Raw genomic sequence first — 24,482 nt, 5'->3', positions numbered from 1 at the left:
CTAACTAAGGGAAAGATTTCTGTCATTTTTTGTTGTTGTTTTTTTTTAGTGCATAATGGCGGCGATCTGCGATTTTTTTTTTTTTTTTTTTTTTTTTTTTTTTTGCAGTACTGCGACATTGCGGCGGACAGATCGGACCCTTGACTGACATTTTTGGGGGTACCAGTGACATTTCTACAGTAATCAGTGCTATACATATGCACTGTTACTGTAAAAACACACTGGTAGTGAAGGGGTTAACTTTATTTGAGAGGGAGGGGCTGTGTGTGTCCCTAGGGGCGTGATTCTAACTGTGATTGGCTGTGGCTTGAAGTGTAGGAACACTGATCAATGGTCCTTCATAGTAGAACCGTATGATCACTGTTTCTACACAGGGGAGAATGACAGGCGGCATTATTTACATCAGCCGCCTGCCTTTCTCCCGCTGTCACGGACGATCGTGAGTGAGCGGCGGACATCAGAGCCTCACAGGCTAGCGACGTACCGGTACGTCACTTTGCCTGTGAGGGGCTGACCGCCGCAGTATATGTACTTGCGGCGGTCGGCAAGTGGTTAATAGATATCAGTCTTAAAATATATACCGTGCAAGAGCAACGGGACGAGGCAACACTTGCCGCAAAATTATCTAAAATGGATAATTGAAGGAAGATATACAAACGTAAAGATAAACAACCATGCACGGTGCTCTGATTTATCCCAACATGTTTCGCCTGAAACGGCTTCTTCAGGGGATTTCGATGTAAGCAGCAATCGTCCAAAGACTAATGAATAAAAAATACAAACATTAAGAGTAATGACATACTTCGGAAAAACCCATTCTAGTAGCAATATTGTAACAGAATAATGATTAATTGGCATCCAATGTGTTCACCCCCCATGTCCAAGACACTCACCCTAATGCTGTTGGATGAGGGACGCCAAAGTAGCGTCCATAAAACACTTCAATGTGCCAAAGGCCACACCCTGCCAGGGCGGAGGAAGCGGACCGGAAAGCTAAGCAATCGCAGGAGGCCTAAGGGGCACGCCTGGCTGTAAATAAAGAATGAATAATAAGAAATCACAACTAAAGGATGAATATATTAGTGAATAGTAAAGCAGTAATTGGTGGATCCGGAATACACAGTCACACCTCTGACTAGGAAGATCAGATCACATGACGGAGTCCGGATTGCAGCAGAGAAATTCTTGCTCAACAAGATAGTGTAGAATTATAAATGTATATAAAGAGAAGAAATGTATAAAGTATTGTGTATGGTGGTGTGCTGCTGAGACCGGCTGATGGTAACGGAGCCAAAAGATGAGAGATGATGGGGGTAGTGATCCAGATGAGTGGAATTCCTGCGTCCACCAGTAGGCTAAACCTCAAACCTAAATAAACACATATAATAATGTGATGGGGGAGGGGTGCTATTCTAAATATGAGGAATGTAATGAAAGGTGGGTAAGATATCTGATCAACAACAAAACTAGTGAAAGGATGAGGGCAAATATAAAAAACCTATAAATATCATGAATGACACAACATGGACATCTTCATACATAAGCTGGAATACCGGTAATCCGTATCAATCTAATAATGATTGGAAAAAGTCAGTGAATAGTTGGTGACATTTGGTGATTCTAATAATAATATATCTTCTGTGCTGTAGTGTGCTCAAAAAAGCCCCCAAGTATCCCCCTGTGAGTGCAATGCGCACCCACGTTAAGCACGCGTCATCTCACTGGTCATGTGACTTCTTCAGGGTAAGCTTACCCTTCACGTGACCAGTGACGTAACGCGTAGGAGGAGCCTTGCTGGGTGGCTGGGAATTTGTCAGCTGCACAGTGAAGCCCAGGATGTTACATACATGCCATATACATGTTACTGCCGTAATGTCAGAGCAAAGTCTTTTATCCTTAACCACTTGCCGACCACCCGCCATAATTTTACTGCGGCAGGCTGGCTTGGCTGCGCAAAACAACGTAGGGCGTATGTCAGTCGCGGGAGTGGTGCTCGGGGGCGAGCATGTGCCGCCAACGGAACGCTTCCACCCCCACTAGGCAGCAGGGATGCCGATCCACGGGTCTGGCAGCCGCAATTGCTGCCGCGCAATCGCTCCCCGCTGAGAGAGGACGGTCGGATGTTGTAATCACAGAGCTCCTTCTATATAGGAACACAGGTCTCTATGGTCATTTCACAAGCCACGCCCCCCACAGTTAGAATCACTCCCCTAGGCTCACATTTTACCCTTTGATCACCCACAGTGTTAACCCCTTCCCTGCCAGTGTCATTTTTACAGTAACAGTGCATATGTATAGCACTGATTACTGTAGTAATGTCACTGGTACCCCCAAAAGTGTCAAAAATATCAGTCAGGGGTCCGATCTGTCGCAGTCCCACAAAAAATCGCAGATCGCCGCCATTCCTAGTAAAAAAATACAGATTACATAAATCTTTCCCCTAGTTTGTAGACGCGATAACCTTTGTGCAAACCAATTAAAATCCGCTTGTTGGGGGGTTTCTTACCAAAAATATGTAGCAGAATACAAATTGGCCTAAAAGGATGAAAAAATTTAATTTTTACATTTTATTTTTTGGAATGTTTTATAGCAGAAAGTGAAAAATATTTTTTTTTTTTTTTACAAAATTGTCGCTCTTTTTTTTGTTTATAGCGCAAAAAATAAAAATCGCAGAGGTGATCAAATACCACCAAAAGAAATCTCTGTTTGTGGGGAAAAAGGACATCAATTTTATTTGGGTACAGCGTCGCACGGCCACACAATTATTCTTTAAAGTAACGCAGTGCCGAATCGCAAAATAAGGCCTGGTCATTAAGGGGGGTAAATCCTTCCAGTCCAGAAGTGGTTAATACATTTTTTTTAAACATATCACACTATGAGATGGATTTTGTCTACTTCTATCTAAGCGAGGAACACCCCCTAATCTATTGAGAGGGGGACCCCAGGCGGACCCCCTTCTCTGTGAAGTGACGGCTTCCCTGTAAGGCCTGAGAGAGCAATTCAGGGAGATTCTAGGACATCGTCCTCCCCTCCCCCCCCTCGTGTGGTTTTCATTCTGCCCATATCTATCTATGTGCCTATGGTGGGTGCACATTGCACTCACAGGTGGGTACGCGGGGGAGGGGCTTCTCTGAGCCCATTACAGCACAGAAGAATTATTAGAGTCCCCAAATGTCACAAAATATTCATGGACTTTCCAATTCTCATTATTAGATTGATACGGATTACCGGTATTCCAGCCTATGTATGAAGATGTCCATGTTGTGTCATTCATGATATTTATATGTTTTTTTATTTGCCCTCATCCTTTCACTAGTTTTGTTGTTGATCAGATATCTGACCCACCTTTCATTACATTCCTCATTATATTTAGAATAACGCCCCTCCCCCATCACATTATTATACAATGTCTTATAAAGGTCGCTACTCCCTGTGACTGCGCATGCCGCCCTGTGCTGCCATCTGTTGGCGTGTTCCAAAATTTGTCTCTAAACTTTATGATGCCTCCTTGTATTCTTATCTGAACCTTCAGCCTGAAGATCTTTGTTTGTCCTTGGCCCTCCGTCTGTATATTTGTCACCAGAGCTTTACATCCGAGATTCACTATTATAATTATTGGATAGAAAATAGGATTTCCTTTCTTATCTATTGAGGCACACAGGAGGTCTTTGGGTTATACTGCCACCTACTGGATGTGTCTGATACCGGAACATTCTACTGACAATTCTAGCACTGATAGAGAGTGAGGACTGGATTCACAAAAGTCAAGACTGGAGAGTGTCACACGTGACTGGAGAGTGTCACACGTGACTGGAGAGTGTCACACGTGACTGGAGAGTGTCACACGTGACTGGAGAGTGTCACACGTGACTGGAGAGTGTCACACGTGACTGGAGAGTGTCGTAGGTGACTGGAGAGTGTCACACGTGACTGGAGAGTGTCACACGTGACTGGAGAGTGTCGTAGGTGACTGGAGAGTGTCACACGTGACTGGAGAGTGTCGTAGGTGACTGGAGAGTGTCACACGTGACTGGAGAGTGTCGTAGGTGACTGGAGAGTGTCGTAGGTGACTGGAGAGTGTCGTAGGTGACTGGAGAGTGTCGTAGGTGACTGGAGAGTGTCGTAGGTGACTGGAGAGTGTCACATGTGACTGGAGAGTGTCACACGTGACTGGAGAGTGTCACACGTGACTGGAGAGTGTCGTAGGTGACTGGAGAGTGTCGTAGGTGACTGGAGAGTGTCGTAGGTGACTGGAGAGTGTCGTAGGTGACTGGAGAGTGTCGTAGGTGACTGGAGAGTGTCGTAGGTGACTGGAGAGTGTCGTAGGTGACTGGAGAGTGTCGTAGGTGACTGGAGAGTGTCGTAGGTGACTGGAGAGTGTCGTAGGTGACTGGAGAGTGTCGTAGGTGACTGGAGAGTGTCGTAGGTGACTGGAGAGTGTCGTAGGTGACTGGAGAGTGTCGTAGGTGACTGGAGAGTGTCGTAGGTGACTGGAGAGTGTCGTAGGTGACTGGAGAGTGTCGTAGGTGACTGGAGAGTGTCGTAGGTGACTGGAGAGTGTCGTAGGTGACTGGAGAGTGTCGTAGGTGACTGGAGAGTGTCGTAGGTGACTGGAGAGTGTCACACGTGACTGGAGAGTGTCACACGTGACTGGAGAGTGTCACACGTGACTGGAGAGTGTCACACGTGACTGGAGAGTGTCGTAGGTGACTGGAGAGTGTCGTAGGTGACTGGAGAGTGTCGTAGGTGACTGGAGAGTGTCGTAGGTGACTGGAGAGTGTCGTAGGTGACTGGAGAGTGTCACACGTGACTGGAGAGTGTCACACGTGACTGGAGAGTGTCACACGTGACTGGAGAGTGTCGTAGGTGACTGGAGAGTGTCGTAGGTGACTGGAGAGTGTCGTAGGTGACTGGAGAGTGTCGTAGGTGACTGGAGAGTGTCGTAGGTGACTGGAGAGTGTCGTAGGTGACTGGAGAGTGTCGTAGGTGACTGGAGAGTGTCGTAGGTGACTGGAGAGTGTCACACGTGACTGGAGAGTGTCACACGTGACTGGAGAGTGTCACACGTGACTGGAGAGTGTCGTAGGTGACTGGAGAGTGTCGTAGGTGACTGGAGAGTGTCGTAGGTGACTGGAGAGTGTCGTAGGTGACTGGAGAGTGTCGTAGGTGACTGGAGAGTGTCGTAGGTGACTGGAGAGTGTCGTAGGTGACTGGAGAGTGTCGTAGGTGACTGGAGAGTGTCGTAGGTGACTGGAGAGTGTCGTAGGTGACTGGAGAGTGTCGTAGGTGACTGGAGAGTGTCGTAGGTGACTGGAGAGTGTCGTAGGTGACTGGAGAGTGTCGTAGGTGACTGGAGAGTGTCGTAGGTGACTGGAGAGTGTCGTAGGTGACTGGAGAGTGTCGTAGGTGACTGGAGAGTGTCGTAGGTGACTGGAGAGTGTCGTAGGTGACTGGAGAGTGTCGTAGGTGACTGGAGAGTGTCGTAGGTGACTGGAGAGTGTCGTAGGTGACTGGAGAGTGTCGTAGGTGACTGGAGAGTGTCGTAGGTGACTGGAGAGTGTCGTAGGTGACTGGAGAGTGTCGTAGGTGACTGGAGAGTGTCGTAGGTGACTGGAGAGTGTCACACGTGACTGGAGAGTGTCACACGTGACTGGAGAGTGTCGTAGGTGACTGGAGAGTGTCGTAGGTGACTGGAGAGTGTCGTAGGTGACTGGAGAGTGTCACACGTGACTGGAGAGTGTCGTAGGTGACTGGAGAGTGTCGTAGGTGACTGGAGAGTGTCGTAGGTGACTGGAGAGTGTCGTAGGTGACTGGAGAGTGTCGTAGGTGACTGGAGAGTGTCGTAGGTGACTGGAGAGTGTCGTAGGTGACTGGAGAGTGTCACACGTGACTGGAGAGTGTCACACGTGACTGGAGAGTGTCACACGTGACTGGAGAGTGTCACACGTGACTGGAGAGTGTCACACGTGACTGGAGAGTGTCGTAGGTGACTGGAGAGTGTCACACGTGACTGGAGAGTGTCGTAGGTGACTGGAGAGTGTCGTAGGTGACTGGAGAGTGTCGTAGGTGACTGGAGAGTGTCGTAGGTGACTGGAGAGTGTCGTAGGTGACTGGAGAGTGTCACACGTGACTGGAGAGTGTCACACGTGACTGGAGAGTGTCACACGTGACTGGAGAGTGTCACACGTGACTGGAGAGTGTCACACGTGACTGGAGAGTGTCGTAGGTGACTGGAGAGTGTCGTAGGTGACTGGAGAGTGTCGTAGGTGACTGGAGAGTGTCGTAGGTGACTGGAGAGTGTCGTAGGTGACTGGAGAGTGTCGTAGGTGACTGGAGAGTGTCGTAGGTGACTGGAGAGTGTCGTAGGTGACTGGAGAGTGTCGTACGTGACTGGAGAGTGTCGTAGGTGACTGGAGAGTGTCGTAGGTGACTGGAGAGTGTCGTAGGTGACTGGAGAGTGTCGTACGTGACTGGAGAGTGTGATATGTGACTGGAAATGACATGATATTATGTATACTCCGTGTACGTTTGTGTTTGTACATTTTATTTAATGTGATGACAGAGTCTCTTGGAACACACCGGCCACTTTATTAGGTACACCCATACAATTGCTTGGTAATCCAAAGTGCTAATCAGCCAATCACATGGCAGCATCTCAGTGCATTTAGACATGTAGACGTGGTGAAGACGACTTGTTTAAGTTCAACCTGAGCATCAGAATGGAGAAGAAAGGGGATTTCAGTGACTTTGAATGTGGCATGGTTGTTGGTGGCAGACGGGCCGGTCTGAGTATTTCTGGGATCTCTCAGGATTACAGAGAATGGTGGGAAAAAAAGAAAATATCCAGTGAGCGGCAGTTGTGGAGGAAAATGCCTTGTTGGTAGCATAGCTCAGCTCTACGCGTTTCATCACATATGTCGTCATCAGGGGCCTTTGTTTGTTTAATTGTCTGAGATCTGCCTGGAAGCGGGGTGACGTCACCCTCGGTTAGATGCTTCTGTAGAAAGTTGGGGAAAGGAGAGTTTATTACCCCCACAGGTACTATGCAGAGTTTTAGGGAGGGAGGCGGACCGTACCACTGAGATTGTGTGACTTTTCCTCCATGTCTTTGTACAGAGTGTGAGAGAGCCGATGGCCGATTCAGCTGGAGGTTCCCCGACGTCAACTCCAACTCGCAGCCAGAGCAGCGGAATGCTCCAATACCTCCAGTCCTGGTTTCCAGGGTGGGGGGGATGGTATGGGAATCCACAGGAAGCCAGAGAAGATATAGAGAGACTTTCACAGGAGCAACAACAGGAAGAGAAGTCCTGGGACCCCGAAAATATTCTCGGTGGGTTCATTTACTCTTCTAGGGTCTGATCTTCTTCCAAATGTCCAGTAAGGGAAGCTCCACCCCCCTTACACTACACCCCCCCCCCCCCCAGTAATATACTTACACTACACCCCCCCCAGTAATATACTTACCTTCATCTCCCCCAGTAATATACTTGCACTACACCCCCCCCCCCCTCGTAATATACTTACCTTCACCATGCAGCTCTGTCCAGCATCACACAGTCTGTGCATGAATAGTCCTGACTGGGCCTCGTACCTCGTCGTACACATGGCCTCCTCCACATCATTCATTGTCATGGCTGCCGCTGTACTCTCCTCAGGACGGCTGGGCTGCCAGAAGTACCAGGATGGTAACCATGGCTCCCTCCATAGATACTGTGGAGGTGTGAGTGTAGCCACCCATGGACAGGATACAGGATTACCACCGATAACTAAAGGGGGAAAAAAAAAAAAGGCAGTGCATGCGCAATACCCAATCATTGGTAACGGTCCGTGGTCAGATTATTGTATAAACATGGACAGCGGGGTCATCTGTGTGTGCATGGAGGGGGGTAACACCATCCTACAGGCTGGCATATGTTTGGGTCAGTTTATTAAAGTGGAACTTCACTTCATCTCAGCTCAACAAACCAAAAATCTTATTTATTCCTTTTTTATTATTTAAAGCAAACTCATCCATCCATCCATCTATCCATGTCTCCATCCATCCATCCATCTCCCCATCCATCCATGTCTCCATCCATCCATCCATCCATCCATCCATCCATCCATCCATGTCTCCATCCATCCATCCATCCATGTCTCCATCCATCCATCCATCCATCCATCCATCCATCCATGTCTCCATCCATCTCCCCATCCATCAATGTCTCCATCCATCCATCCATGTCTTCTTCTATCAATGTCTCCCTCCATCCATCCATTCATGTCTCTATCCATCCATTCATGTCTTCATCCATCCATGTCCCCATCCAGCCATCCATCTCTCCATCCGTTCATGTCTCCATCCATCCATGTCTCCATCCATCCATGTCTCCATCCATCCATGTCTCCACCCATCCATGTCTCCATCCATCCATGTCTCCATCCATGTCTCCATCCATCCATGTCTCCATCCATGTCTCCATCCATCCATGTCACATCCATCCATGTCCCCATCCATGTCTCCAGCCATCCATCCATCTCTCCATCCATGTCCCCATTCATGTCTCCATCCATCCATGTCTCCATCCATCCATGTCTCCATCCATCCATGTCCCCATCCATCCATGTCTCCATCTAGCCTCCATCCATCCATGTCTCCATCCCATCCATCCATCCATCCATCCATGTCTCCATCCATCCATCCATATTTCTATCCATCCATGTCCCCATCTATCCATCCATGTCTTCATCCATCCATCCATATCTCCATCCATGTCTCCATCCATCCTGTCCCCATACATCCATCTCTCCATCCATCTCTCCATCCATCCATGTCTCTATCCATCCATTCCTCCATCCATCCATGTCTCAATTCTTTTATTTTGATGAGAAATCATTTTGAACCCCCCCCCCCCATAGCATTTATGGCCATCTTCAGTTAGGGAAGATGATTGATGTAGCGTTTACTTCCTGTAATCCACCTGCCCTTAGCTCAGGCATGCAAACAGGAGGTGATGTGCCCCTTAGCCCCTCCTGAAGACCCCTGGGATGTGTGACCTCATTTCCCTCGGCATGGAAACCAGGAAGTAACTGAAGAAATGTATAAAATAAAGTTGAAAACAAGCAAATCTGACCGACTTTCCTATCGATTTCCTAATCCTAGCAGGAGGAGGATTAATAATAGTCAGTGTGGGTGAGGGGAGTGAACTTCCACTTTAACTGGACAAAGTTTTCATACCTTTCCCAAGAGCCAATGGCTGGGAGTGTGCGCTGCGCCCATAGATGACGTCACCCAGCCAGGTCCGGTGCCATAGAATAACGTTCACTATGACCTCATTAATATTTCATTTCTTCTAACAGGCGCTGATGACTTATTTGACCCCACGTCTGACACCGCAAACCTCAACACATTTACTAAGCGAGATCACGTGTTTGTAAAACTCAACTTTCAGCTAGAGGGCGGCACCATTACTCTACTACACAAGGAGAAGAGCAGCGCCCCCCTGAGGGAGGCGGCCTTCATACAGCTGGAATTCTCAGGTAATCATTCCTCAGCATTTCTTCATCCCTTTCCTTCCACACTGTTCAATAATGTTCTCCTGCACGATGTCCCGTGTGCTCCTGCACGATGTCCCGTGTGCTCCTGCACGATGTCCCGTGTTCTCCTGCACGATGTCCCGTGTGCTCCTGCACGATGTCCCGTGTGCTCCTGCACAATGTCCCGTGTGCTCCTGCACAATGTCCCGTGTGCTCCTGCACGATGTCCCGCGTGCTCCTGCGCGATGTCCCGCGTTCTCCTGCGCGATGTCCCGCGTTCTCCTGCGCGATGTCCCGCGTTCTCCTGCGCGATGTCCCGCGTTCTCCTGCGCGATGTCCCGCGTTCTCCTGCGCGATGTCCCGCGTTCTCCTGCGCGATGTCCCGCGTTCTCCTGCGCGATGTCCCGCGTTCTCCTGCGCGATGTCCCACGTTCTCCTGCGCGATGTCCCGCGTGCTCCTGCGCAATGTCCCGCGTGCTCCTGCGCGATGTCCCGCGTGCTCCTGCGCGATGTCCCGCGTGCTCCTGCACGATGTCCCGCGTGCTCCTGCACGATGCCCCGTGTTTGGAAGTTTTTATTAATGGCTTGTACTTTCCCTTTTTGACAGCAGACAATACACGGCTGTCACCGACAGCTTCATTCTTCCACAATTGCTGGCCAATAACGAAATTGCCTTATTGATCACCTGCAGTCTGGAGGCATTATTTATTATTAATATTTTACAGGATTGATATAGTGCCAACAGTTTACACAGAGCTTTATTTACAGGATAAGCCTTCAGTCTGTAGACAGTGCTGGAGCTGGGAGATGGCAATGTGTCTGTTTAATACTGGAATTGTCAGATACAATTACAGTACAGTATAAAAATAATTAAACTGAACATAAATATATATTTGAGCATTTGTCAGCCTATGATAATGTAGCACCCTCCTAGGTAGGTGCTAGTGAGGACATGGCTCGGTTTGGTGGGGGGTGAGTGTAGCACCCTCCTAGGTAGGTGCTAGTGAGGACATGGCTCGGTTTGGCGGGAGGTGAGTGTAGCACCCTCCTAGGTAGGTGCTAGTGAGGACATGGCTCGGTTTGGCGGGAGGTGAGTGTAGCACCCTCCTAGGTAGGTGCTAGTGAGGACATGGCTCGGTTTGGTGGGGGGTGAGTGTAGCACCCTCCTAGGTAGGTGCTAGTGAGGACATGGCTCGGTTTGGTGGGGGGTGAGTGAAGCACCCTCCTAGGTAGGTGCTAGTGAGGACATGGCTCGGTTTGGTGGGGGGTGAGTGAAGCACCCTCCTAGGTAGGTGACAGTGAGGACATGGCTCGGTTTGGCGGGAGGTGAGTGTAGCACCCTCCTAGGTAGGTGCTAGTGAGAGAGTATAGTTTTTGGCTCTGTCTGCCTATCAGAGGAGCAGCAGGCAGATCTATTTTACTTGCTACCTACCAGAGAGCAGGATCTGTGAGTTAGGTGTGCTCAGTGTGTGATTCATCTGGTCTGGGAGTGTTTCACACTGGTCCAATAGGGAGGCACATTGGACAGTGGAGGAAATCTGACCAATGGGTACACAGGCTTTGATACAGCCCCAGTGGTATTGTGGGGTGTGGTATAAAAGCCAGGTGCCGAGGGGTCTTTTGGCTGGATAGCAGAGTCCCGGAGGGAGGGTGGTGGCTGTCTCCTCCTCTGTACCACTGGCATGCGGTTACAGGCGGTTGGCCTGGGGACCAGAAGGAGGGAGCTGAACCCAGAGGTCCATGAGAGCTGACTGAGGGGGGTAGAGACACTGGAGACCCTCAAAAACAGTATCGGGAGTACAGGGGATCGTGTCTAGGGGCCTGACCTAAAGAGGGCCACCTCGGTATAGGATAGTCAGAGGACGGGTGTCAGCAGGTGGAGTGAAAGGGGGTACTAGGTGTGTATCCCGAAGATAATTCATCCTAACAAGTCATCTACACAGAGACTTACTCCTAGATTCATCTAGTAGCAAGGTGAATCCGCAGCCTGGCTGCATCTTCTTCAGGCAGGAGTCCTCATCTACTCTGAATAGTTCAAGTTGGAATATCCCACTCTTCCCTTCCCCCCATCCCTAATTTTAAACAAAACCACAAAAACAACTTCATCCCCCTAGACTGTGCATTGACTGAGCCAGAGAGTGAAGAGGTAAATTGTGCATGCTGCAGTTGCTATCGGTAACCCAGGGGGATCCCAAGGAGAACAATCCAGCTGTCCTCTAGGGGGCGGTGCTACAACAAAAAAGGTAGAACTTTAAGTGTACAAAAGCCTTCTATGTCCTTAAAATGAGGAATGCAGAATGAGAGTTGTAGTGAAATGCAGAATGAGAGTTGTAGTGAAATGCAGAATGAGAGTTGTAGTGAAATGCTATCCCTGCACATCCAGGCTTCAATCGCCTCGTGTAAAGGAAGGGTTACCTTTAACAAGCAAGCAGATTCTATTGGTTTTATTTCCAGTGCAGGTTTGAAATGTAAGCAAACCTCTGATTGGTTACTGGGGTCGGCCCTTCTAATGTGCAGTGCCATGTTTGTGCAAAGTGTAATTTAAAGGAGAAGTACGGGGAAAGCTCTTTTGGCTGTACTTCTCTTATGGATCACAAGAGGGCGCTTTGTTCTGTACTCCTGTGACCTGTATTCAGGCCCAACGTCACTGTCAGCTGACGTCACTCAGCCAGTCCAGATTCTGGAGAGTTCATGGATTTCATATCGGGATCCACCTAGATACCGGGACCGGCCGCTGGCTCAGCCTGTCAGTGAGCCTATGGGAGACTGAAAAATAACAGCGTAAGATTCTGGCGCTCCAAGAGTCAAATGTCTCTGGCCGAACGGACGGTTTAAGATCAGTATAATAAAAGTCTTCTGTCCAGGCAGATGGAAATGTGCACTGAGAAGGAGGCAGCCGTCCTCTGAGTGTGTCCAGAAGCTCTGTAAGACGTGGGAAGCAAGGATGGGGGAGGCGCCACTAAGTGTAGTATTAGACTGCAAACATTTATTGTGCAAGATTAGGAACACTTCCAGGAGATGAAAATAAACTCAAGCCCATCATAAGATGTGTGGTCCCGATGGTTGTAGAGGTCCTGTGAGCTTCACAATCTCCCCGAACCCCAAGAGAAGCTTGTTGGTGTCTGGATGTCCAGCAGTGAACCTCCATGCTAACCGGCGTGGAACGTGGAAACGTAAATGAGGTCACCGGTGCGGGGTGGAAGTCTGGGTCATGGGCGATCACAGAAGGAGGTGGAGGCTACGCGCTCAGAGCTCACAGCTCCTTCTACTGGACAGTCCTTCTGGAGGCCACGAGAAGGAGCTGTGAGCTCCAAGTGGATGGCCTCTGTCTACGCCTCCTTGTGTGATAGCCAATGACCCAGACTTCCACCCCGCACCGGTGACGTCCTTTCAGCTTCCACGTTCCACGCTGGTTAGCCTGGAGGTTCACTACTGGACATCCAGACACCAACAAGCTTCTCTTGTGGTTATCAATGATGTTTGTTATATGCAATTTTGTATTGTTTCTTTTGCCAACATTGGCTGATTGTACGTTTGTAACTTTATCTTTTATGAACCAATAAAATATTTAAAAAAAAAAAAAAAAAAAAAACAAGCTTCTCTTGGCATTCGGGGAGATTGTAAACTCACAGGACCTCTGTCAGGGTGCCAGGAAACCCAACCACACGACGATGCAAGTAAAATAAAGCAGTTTATTAGAGCAACAACAATAAACGCACAGCAAGAGTGAGGACCGAAATCAGGAACAGCCATGGTCAAGTCCAGAGCAGGTAGTCATCCAAACCGGGATCGAGTCTAGAAGCGGGTAGTCATCCAAACCGGGATCGAGTCTAGAAGCAGGTAGTCATCCAAACCGGGATCGAGTCTAGAAGCGGGTAGTCATCCAAACCGGGATCGAGTCTAGAAGCAGGTAGTCATCCAAACCGGGATCGAGTCTAGAAGCAGGTAGTCATCCAAACCGGGATCGAGTCTAGAAGCAGGTAGTCATCCAAACCGGGATCGAGTCTAGAAGCAGGTAGTCATCCAAACCGGGTTCGAGTCTAGAAGCGGGTAGTCATCCAAACCGGGATCAAGTCTAGAAGTGGGTAGTCATCCGAACCAGGATCTAGTCTAGAAGCGGGTAGTCATCCAAGCCGGGATCGAGTCTAGAAGCGGGTAGTCATCCAAACTGGGATCGAGTCTAGAAGCAGGTAGTCATCCAAACCGGGATCGAGTCTAGAAGCAGGTAGTCATCCAAGATGGGGTCAAGTCCAGAAGCGGGTAGTCTGCTGATGCCGGGTCATCGGTTGATGTGGGATCAAGAGCCAGGAAAGTCGTCAGCCAAGCCAGGTCATAGACAGAAGAACACGGAGAACAGAAGACTGCTAGCAGTGATGCACCTTGGAGCACAAACACAAGGGCAAAGGACTGAAACCCATCAGGTGATAGATATAGTCAGGTGTGCAGCATCATCACTGAGCGACATCCAGGCAGCAGACAAGTGATGATGCAATCAGAATTTTTATAAAAGACAGCAGTCTGCACATGGCCAAGATGGCTGCCAACAGGAAGGCGAGGTAAGTCCTTGACAACAACCATCGGGACCACATATTTTATGACGGGCTTGAGTTTGTTTTTATCTCCTGTAAGTGTTCCTAAACTTGCACAATAAATGTTTACAGTCTAATACTACACTTAGTGGCTCCTCCCCTCTCCTTGCTTTCCATATGGGAGACTGAGCAAGTCGGTCCCGCCCCCTCCACAGCCTGTCATTCCAGTGAGCACTGGAGGGGCAGAGGAGAGAACCAGAGACTGGCTGTTCTCGCTCTCTGCTCACTGAAGACTGAGAACCGAGAGATCAGTGGTGTTTAATCGCTCAGTTCTTGGTGTAGAGGATGTGGGGGACAGCTTGGATCGGCGCTGCGGCCATTCAGGTGAGTAGAATTGTTTTATCTTTTTGTATTCCTGAACTTCTCTTTTAATTTCTGTATTTATTACAATTTCAGGGATGACAGTCAGGGTGGAGTCATTGCCCCGGAGAGATTCTTCTGTTCTATTGGTTCAGCTGGGTGGATTGTTCCTCCGAGACTTGGCCACACACGGGACCATATTTCCTAATCTTGTCTACCCTAATGCTGTAGGTAATTTGGTGTTTGTTTGTCTCTTTCTCTGTAACTTTTGCCCATTATGTCTAGCCAAAAAATTGTGACCTGGTGGGTGGAAGATCCGCAGAAATCTCTCTATAAAGGGTTCATGCACACGGATGTACAAACCCGATTCCAAAAAAGTTGGGACACGGTACAAATTGTGAATAAAAACAGAATGCAATGATGTGGAAGTTTCAAATTTCAATATTTTATTCAGAATACAACATAGATGACATCAAATGTTTAAACTGAGAAAATGTATCATTTTAAGGGAAAAATAAGTTGATTTTAAATTTCACGGCATCAACACATCTCAGAAAAGTTGGGACAAGGCGGCCATGTTTACCACTGTGTGGCCTCCCCTCTTCTGTTTATAACAGTCTGCAAACGTCTGGGGACTGAGGAGAAGTTGCTGAAGTTTAGGAATAGGAATGTTGTCCCATTCTTGTCTAATACAGGCTTCTAGTTCCTCAACTGTCTTAGGTCTTCTTTGTCTCATCTTCCTCTTTATGATGCGCCAATTGTTTTCTATGGGTGAAAGATCTGGACTGCAGGCTGGCCATTTCAGTACCCGGATCCTTCTTCTACGCAGCCATGATGTTGTAATTGATGCAGTATGTGGTCTGGCATTGTCATGTTGGAAAATGCAAGGTCTTCCCTGAAAGAGACGACGTCTGGATGGATCATATGTTGTTCTAGAACTTGGATAAACCTTTCAGCATTGATGGTGCCTTTCCAGATGTGTAAGCTGCCCATGCCACACGCACTCATGTAACCCCCATACCATCAGAGATGCCGGCTTCTGAACTGAGCGCTGATAACACCTTGGGCTGTCATTGTCCTCTTTAGTCCGGATGACATGGCGTCCCAGTTTTCCCAAAAGAACTTCAAATTTTGATTCGTCTGACCACAGAAGAGTTTTCCACTTTGCTACAGACCATTATAAATGAGCCTTGGCCCAGAGAAAACGCCTGCGCTTCTGGATCATGTTTAGATTTGGCTTCTTTTTTGGCCTATAGAGTTTTAGCCGGCAACGGCGAATGGCACGGTGGATTGTGTTCACCGACAATGTTTTCTGGAAGTATTCCTGAGCCCATGTTGTGATTTCCATTACAGTAACATTCCTGTATGTGATGCAGTGCCGTCTAAGGGCCCGAAGATCACCGCCATCCAGTATGATTTTCCGGCCTTGACCCTTACACACAGATTGTTCCAGATTCTCTGAATCTTTGGATGATATTATGCACTGTAGATGATGAGAACTTCAAACTCTTTGCAATTTTTCTCTGAGAAACTCCTTTCTGATATTGCTCCACTATTTCCCCCCAGCATTGGGGGAATTGGTGATCCTCGGCCCATCCTGACTTCTGAGAGACACGCCCACTCTGAGAGACACGCCCACTCTGAGAGACACACCCACTCTGAGAGGCTCTTCTTATACCCAATCAAGTTGCCAATTGACCAAATAAGTTGCAAATTGGTCCTCCAGCTGTTCCTTATATGTACATTTAACTTTTCCGGCCTCTTATTGCTACCTGTCCCAACTTTTTTGGAATGTGTAGCTCTCATGAAATCCAAAATGAGCCAATATTTGGCTGACATTTCACAATGTCTCACTTTCATCATTTGATATGTTATCTATATTATATTGTGAATAAAATAGAAGATTATGAGATTTGTAAATTAGTCCATTCCTTTTTTACTGACAATTTGTACAGTGTCCCAACTTTTCTGGAATTGGGTTTGTATTTGTGGGACGTACATCCTTATTTGTGCTGGCTGGAAACCCCAGCTGCTGCATAATTCTGCCCATAGGAAGGGATTGCACAGCGCACCGGATGCGGGTATATACATGGCAGGAATGATACTTGCATTACAGGCAGAGGAGTGCGGGAGTGTGTTCCACATTTCAGGGTTGGTTGGCAGAGCACCATTGGGAAGTGACCCGTTACACACCTTATAGTGTATCTGAAGACACGCTTTCCCCTTTAGTTGTAGAACATTCATAGGTCTAACCCCTGAGAAATATTTTCAGTTACAGGCGGTCCCCGGGTGACAAACGGAGGGAGATAACAGGAAGTGAGGAGAAATCTCCCCCTAGGGAGGGAAATTCACTCCTGGAAGAGTTCTCATGGGAAGAAAGAGTCTCAACTGAAGCCTTATCACTAATCCTGGTTTCCACAACAACACAAAATGTTCAAAATCCAGTTATCATAGGGACAGAAAGTGAGGTGACATCTCAACAGGGGTACAGACAGCAAAACAAATGTTACCGGGGTGCTAACCCTTCCCTATGATATCCAAAATATATAGAAATATTTTTTTATGGTGGTGATGGTGGTGGTGGTGGTTGTGGGGGTGATGGTGGTGATGGTTGGGGGGGGTGGGGGTGGTGGTGATGGTGGTGGGTGGGGGTGATGGTGGTGATGGTTGGGGGGGGTGGGGGTGGTGGTGATGGTGGTGGGTGGGGGTGATGGTGGGGGGAGGGGTGGGGGTGGTGGTGGGTGTTGTTATCGGATGGCGATGTTTAATACATGAAGGATTCCTTGTTCTTTCATTTATGGACTGTTTTTGTTAATAATCTTTTATGGAGATTCATTATTAGCGCAACTTTTATATCTATTGTATTGTTGTGTTGTGCAGATCTCACTCAGCTCACTTTTTGTATTTAGCAGTAGCGCGGTATTTCTTTTTCACATTTTCCTCATACTTTGTGCATTGTGGTAAAAATGTGCGTTACATTATAGTCAATGACACAGCCCACAAATTGGAGATCTTATGATGCATTACAATGTAACAATATGCATTACAACGTAACAATACGCATTACAACGTAACAATTCACATTAGAAAAGACTTTAATAAAAACTTACACTGTTAAAAAAAGAAAGTTGATGATGCGATGTTAGGAAAATGCGTCTGTGTTTTGTAATGCGATAATTGAAATGCTGACCTCTCCCGCCATGTTGTCTCCATGTTGCCCAGACATGTTTTTGGAACTTTTCTTCATTCTTTCTTATTTTTGATTCTCATTTCCTCTTTTGTTTCAGCAGAAGGAAGTGTCGCGTTTATCGCAGCCGTCTGGCGTGCACCCCGGATCAGCCGACTTCCTCAGTCCCAGCAGCTGTGAGTGTCCCCATTTCTGATTATTTCATGATTTGTAGTTTGTATTTCCTCCTAATGTGCTGCTTCCAAAGCAGACGTCTTCTAAGATTACCTAATAATGGGCAAATCCAGAGATTTCTCAGAATTGGATGGGGTGGGGAAGAGTTCCGAATTATTATTGTCAGATTTTACTCATTTGTGTGACCCCATTGAAGATATTTTCTCCCACTTCCTGTGACACCAGGACAGGAAATAGGGGGGGGGGGTACACTTATCACTGGGATAGGAAGGCAGAGATGGCAATAAAAATTATTCAGACTTTCTAACCCTTAACCGCTCTGCTAAAAATGTGTTCACATTTGAGTGATTTGCCATCACTTCCTCTCCTGACAGGACGTATGGGCAGAGCCCCCCCAATGGGGACACAGATGGCTATAAACACTTCACAGAGGCTCTAGCCCCTCCCTATTTACACAAAATGAAGTTAAACCCGTGGCTGGAGTTTGGCTTTAATTACATAGCGTGCGTTAAATGCCGACTGGATCAACCGCCTGGGTACCTCCATTGACGGATGCTCCTTGTTCTTCCCGAGGGCTCCAAGCACTCCACCAGACACCATAACCACCTCAGACCCCACAAACCGCTGCAGCTTGGTTGGGGTCTCGCCATCTCCTACCCACCCTGGTCCTACGACAAGGCTCCAGTAGGTGAACCTCTCTTTCCCCAGAGAGTGAAATGGGAACAAGCTCTTACACAAGCTCTTACAAGAGCTTAGTGATTATCCAAGGGAGTATGAAGGACCATAGCAATCCCTTGTAGCCGATTCCCCCAATGAGAGACAGGATTCTAGATTGAGGGTGAAGTATAACTCAACTTTATGGAACAAGAAACAGACTTTTATACAGTTTTCCCCCACAAGGTTACTGCCCAGGTGGACCTTGTTGAAAATAGGCCCTGACATTCACAATCCAATGAAAACAGTTTTACACTCCCATACAGTGTACACAAGGTATACACTCACACAAGGTATGAACAATCCCCCCTCCCCCTTAGCAGCCAATTCACATATACATATATATCCCATAATAGGCTTATCTTAATGCAGACAGAACAATGTGAGGTCATTAACATTTAACAATGGGACAGGCACAATCCACATTCCCTCCCAATACACAAACAATAGGGAAGTCTGCCAATGACAGTCTGTGTGTCTCTCTCACAGACCAGCACATGGAATACACTGTGTAAGGTGGTATTAAATCTTCATATTTCTATATAAAGATATTGCTGACAAATATTACTTTCCCATCTGAAGCAATTCAAACCATTAATTATCTGCTCCTCACCTCCAGTGACGGTGAATACCGTCACACCAACATTCTCCAGATGTCATATTATTTTATTATTACTATACAGGATTTATATAGCGCCAACAGTTTGCGCAGCGCTTTACAGTGTGAGGGAAGACAAAACAGTGACCATACAATTCAAAACAGGAGGAACTAGAGGGCTATTCAGTAATGTACCCAGCTACAGCAGATATAAAAGTTTACACACCCCGGGTAAAATGTCCGCTTTCTGTGATGTAAAATAATGAGACAAAGATAAATAATTTCAGAACTTTTTCCACCTTTAATGTTACATGTAAACTGTACAACTCAATTGACAAACAAACAAATGTTTTATGGAGGGGGGGGGGGGAGTAAAATAAAATAATGTGGTTGCATAAGTGTGCACACCCTCTTATAACTGGGGATGTAGCTGTGTTCAGAATTAAGCAATCGCATTTAAACTCATGTTAAATGGACTAAGTGGAGTCAGTACACGCCTACCATCATTTAAAGTGCCTCTGATTAACCCCATATAAAGTTCAGCTGTTCTAGTAGGTCTTTCCTGACATTTTCTTAGTCACATCCTACAGTAAAAGCCTCAGAGAGCTTCCATCAGAGGGATCTCATTGTTAGAAGGTGTCAGTAAGGAGAAGGGTACAAGGCATTAGATATGCCATGGAACGTAGTGAAGACCATCATCATCCAGTGGAGAAAATATGGCACAACGGTGACATCACCAAGAACTGGACGTCCCTCCAAAACTGATGAAAAGACGAGAAGAAAACTGGTCAGGAAGGCCAAGAGGCCTACAGCAACATTACAGGATCTGCAGGAATATGTGGGAAGTAGTGGCTGTGTGGTCCATGTGACAGCAATCTCCCATATTCTTCATATGTCTGGGCTATGGGGGGAGGGGGAAGACGGAAGACTTTTCTTACCAAGAAAAACATCCAAGCCCGGCTACATTTTACAAAATCACATCTGAAGTCCCCCAGAAGCATGTGGGAAAATGTGTTCTGGTCTGATGACACCAAGGTTCAACTTTTTGGCCATAATTCCAAAAGATACAAAACACTGCACATCACCAAAAGAACACCAAACCCATTGTGAAGCATGGTGGTGGCAGTGTCATGTTTTGAGGCTGTTTTTCTTCAGCTGGAACAGGCTTAGTCATGGTAGAGGGAGTTGTGAACAGTCAATATTGGCACAAAACCTTCAGACTTCTGCTAGAAAGCTGAACATGAAGAGGAACTTCATCTTTCAGCATGACAACGACCCAAATCATTCATCCATATCACCAAAGAAATGGCCGAGCCAGAAGAAGATTCAATTTTTGGAATGCAGCCAGAGCCCAGACCTGAATCCCATTGAATATCTGTGGGGGGATGTGAAGAGGGCTGCGCGCAGGAGATGTGAAGAGGGCTGCGCGCAGGAGATGTGAAGAGGGCTGCGCGCAGGAGATGTGAAGAGGGCTGCGCGCAGGTGATGTGAAGAGGGCTGCGCGCAGGTGATGTGAAGAGGGCTGCGCGCAGGTGATGTGAAGAGGGCTGCGCGCAGGAGATGTGAAGAGGGCTGCGCGCAGGTGATGTGAAGAGGGCTGCGCGCAGGTGATGTGAAGAGGGCTGCGCGCAGGTGATGTGAAGAGGGCTGCGCGCAGGAGATGTGAAGAGGGCTGCTCGCAGGTGATGTGAAGAGGGCTGCGCGCAGGAGATGTGAAGAGGGCTGCGCGCAGGTGATGTCCTCACAATCTGACAGATTTGGAGTGTTTTTGCATAGAAGAGCAAGCAAATATTACCAAGATGTGCCATGCTGATAGACTCCTCCCCCAAAACACTGAGTGCTGGAATAACATCAAAAGGTGCTGCAACAAAGTACAGTATTAGTTTAAGGGTGTGCACACTTATGCACCCCCCCCCCCCCCCCGCACAGGTGATCAAATGCCACCAAAAGAAAGCGCTGTTTGTGGGGAAAAAAAATTACATCAGTTTTATTTGGGTACAGTGATCGCACGACCGCGCGATTGTCAGTTAAAGTAACGCAGTGCCGAATCGCAAAAAATGGCCTGGTCATTAAGAGGGGGTAAATCTTCTGGTCCAGAAGTGGTTAAAGGTGGAATAAGTTCTGAAATGATTTATCTTTTTCTTGTTTTTTTTTAAATCCCAGAAAGCTGACATTTTACCTGGGGGGTGTAGACTTTTTATATCTGCTGTATATAAGGAATGACGGGGGGGTGTAGACTTTTTATATCTGCTGTATATAAGGAATGAGAAGGGTGGGGGGGGGGGTGTAGACTTTTTATATCTGCTGTATATAAGGAATGACAGGGGGGGGGGGGGGTGTAGACTTTTTATATCTGCTGTATATAAGGAATGACGGGGGGGGGTGTAGACTTTTTATATCTGCTGTATATAAGGAATGACGGGGGGTGTGTAGACTTTTTATATCTGCTGTATATAAGGAATGACGGGGGGTGTAGACTTTTTATATCTGCTGTATATAAGGAATGACGGGGGGTGTGTAGACTTTTTATATCTGCTGTATATAAGGAATGACGGGGGGTGTAGACTTTTTATATCTGCTGTATATAAGGAATGACGGGGGGTGTGTAGACTTTTTATATCTGCTGTATATAAGGAATGACGGGGGGTGTGTAGACTTTTTATATCTGCTGTATATAAGGAATGACGGGGGGGGGGTGTAGACTTTTTATATCTGCTGTATATAAGGAATGATGGGGGGTGTGTAGACTTTTTATATCTGCTGTATATAAGGAATGAGAAGGTTGGGGGGGGGGGTGTAGACTTTTTATATGCGCCATATATAAGGAATGATAATCAGGTACGGTGTATAGTGATTGGTGGAATGGTTTGCGGTATTTTCTGATATGATTCTGATTGGATTGCAGCCTCCTCCGGGGATGACCCCGTATTCAAAATGCTGTATGAGAAGAATCCCATTCACAGCGTGTTTGAGAGGCGACTGGAAGTCAGCACCCGACCTCTGAACATCATCTACAATCCACAGGCCATAACCAAGGTGGCCGACTTCTTCTACAAGGGCAAAGTTCACAGTTCAGGTAATGGTTGGGGGTCACCGACATTTCTTCTCGCTGGTAAATGGGAAATTATCCCCGGACTGCGGCCATACGGCTACATACAACCCAACCCCCTCCTAAGGCACAATGATGTGCTAAACAAAGGGGCTTCAGGACCCCAAAGCCAGTGCAGCGCTTTTAGAATGAATGAAGTGAGAGGGGTGCCCAGTCATGTGACCGGCCAAAGTCATGTGATCCGCCTTTCCTTATACTTCCAATACTATTGGCTGTTGGGTATTTGTTTTTCAGTTTGACCCTCAGAAAGGGATATTGTATTGATGTTGGATTGAGATACAGATGTCCTTTTCATGAGGGGGGCACTATTGGACCCCTAAAACACATTGGATACTTTTGGTATTGTCCCATACAAAAGAACAACCAACACTCCAGCGCTCCACAGGATAGTCCCCAGCCCAGGACAATGTGTGTGGTGTAAGTTAGCTCTGGAACAATGCTTCAGCGGTGCAACCCTCCTCAGACGGGGGAATCCAACCATATACTGCAGAAGAACACACGGGGGGGGGGAATTGATGGCCTAGTGCACTACCTAAGGAATATTAAGAAAAAACAAAACCAAATAGTCAACTGAATACTCCCAAAGGACAGAAGCATCATACAGAACAATCTTCAATGGTCAACCAACCTCTGAGGAAGGGGATGCATCCCCGAAACGCGTCAGCTTGCCGACATTGCCAACAGTCTGGTCACTCGTTGACCATCGGAGATTGTTGTTATCCATGTTGCTTCTGTCCTTTGTGAGTTTTCACTCGCCTGTTTGATTTTTGTTTTTAGTTAAACTTGGGTAATGCACTAGGCCAGTGATGGCGAACCTTTTTAAGCCCAAGTGCACAAATTGCAACACAAAACCAACTTTATTTTTTCTAAGTGCCAACACTTCAGTTATCGTGAGAGAGGGGGCTGAGAGAGAGGGGTGAGAGGGGGGGGGGGGTTGGAGAGAGAGGAGTGAGAGAAAGAGAGGGAGGGAGGGAGAGAGACATAGAAGGGTGAGAGAAGGGGGTGAGAGAGAGAAAGAGAGGGGGTGAGAAAGGGGGGGGTAAAAGGGGGCGAGAGAGAAAGAGAGGGGGGGTGGGAGAGAAAGGGGGGGTGAAAGGGGGAGAGAGAGAGCAAGAGAGCAAAAGAGAGGGGGTGAGGGAAAGAGGGGGTGAGAGAGAGAGAAAGAGGGGGTGAGAAAGAGGGGGGGTGAGAAAGAGGGGGTGAGAGAGAGAGAAAGAGGGGGTGAGAGAGAGGGGGTGAGGGAGAGAAAGAGAGGGATGAGAAAGAGGGGGGGGTGAAAGGGGGTGAGAGAGAGAGAAAGAGGGGGTGAGAGAGAGAGAGGGGGTGAGAAAGAGGGGGGGGTGAAAGGGGGTGAGAGCGAGAAAGAGGGGGTGAGAGAGAGGGGGGTGTGAGAGGGAGTGAGAAAGAGGGGGGGGTGAAAGGGGGTGAGAAAGAGGGGGGGTGAGAGAAAGAGGGGGTGAGAGAGAGAAAGAGAGGGGGTGAGAAAGAGGGGGGGGGTGAAAGGGGGTGAGAGAGAGAAAAAGAGGGGGGGGGGTGAGGGAGAGAAAGAGAGGGGTGAGAGAAAAAGGGGGTGAGAGAGAGAAAGAGACTGAAGTTGAGAGGAGGGGTGAGAGGGGGGAACAGAGGGAGAGGGAGGAGGGTAAAAGAGAGGGGGCTTGAGAAGGGAGGGAGAGAGTAAGCGGAGAGGAGAGTGAGGGGGGAGATGAGAGAGAGACCTCCTAGCTCTGTCCTTATCTGCAGTCCCTGCTCTAACCCCCACCCCCAATCCCCCCCCCCCAGTCTTTGTCTGCAGGTAGTCTGGTAATGATTGTGCCCGGGACCTTCCATGCCAGTCTCTGTCCTTGACCTGGGGGTGCTCTCTGCTCTGTTCCTTCCAGCCGCTCCCTCCCAGCTGTCCTCATCTTCTGGGCCCCCAGTCAGACATTTCTCCGGGCCTCACTATGGACGTTAAGGAGGTTTGAGGAGTCCAGGCTCTGGAAGGTTCCGGGGATTCTGCGCCCGCTGTTCTCCTCTTTGGCAGTCCAGCTCTTCTCTCCCTCTTGGGCTCTCAGGCCTGTTAACCTTCCCCACAGAGGCTGGGGGTCGCCCACTCACTAGCGTGCCGTGTGCAGATATATTCCCGCACCTCGACCTCGCCGCTGTGTGCTGCCGCGTTCCTGCTGACACCAAACTCTCTCGGGTGCCCACAGAGATGACTTTGTGCCAGCTGTGGCACGCATGCCATGGGTTCACCATCACTGCGCTAGGCGTTTGCACCCCCTGTGTGTTCTTTTGCACTTTTTGGGTTCTCCCTCT

At 48.0% G+C, this 24,482-nt stretch overlaps 1 protein-coding gene across 1 annotated transcript in view; it reads left to right on the top strand.

Moving 5' to 3' along the window:
- Positions 1 to 24,482, top strand: part of VPS13D (vacuolar protein sorting 13 homolog D) — a 431,274-nt gene that overhangs the window by 45,179 nt on the left and 361,613 nt on the right. The window contains exons 12-16 of the mRNA XM_082274036.1: positions 7,117 to 7,330; positions 9,340 to 9,519; positions 14,502 to 14,632; positions 17,693 to 17,768; positions 21,984 to 22,154. Of these exons, the coding sequence (XP_082130162.1) occupies positions 7,117 to 7,330; positions 9,340 to 9,519; positions 14,502 to 14,632; positions 17,693 to 17,768; positions 21,984 to 22,154 (772 nt within the window). The remainder of the gene's footprint in view (positions 1 to 7,116; positions 7,331 to 9,339; positions 9,520 to 14,501; positions 14,633 to 17,692; positions 17,769 to 21,983; positions 22,155 to 24,482) is intronic.

The sequence above is a fragment of the Pelophylax lessonae genome (genome assembly GCF_965119305.1).
Source record: "Pelophylax lessonae genome assembly, chromosome: 12".
Classification (NCBI taxonomy): domain Eukaryota; kingdom Metazoa; phylum Chordata; class Amphibia; order Anura; family Ranidae; genus Pelophylax; species Pelophylax lessonae.
This window is presented reverse-complemented; position numbering and strand designations above follow the sequence as displayed.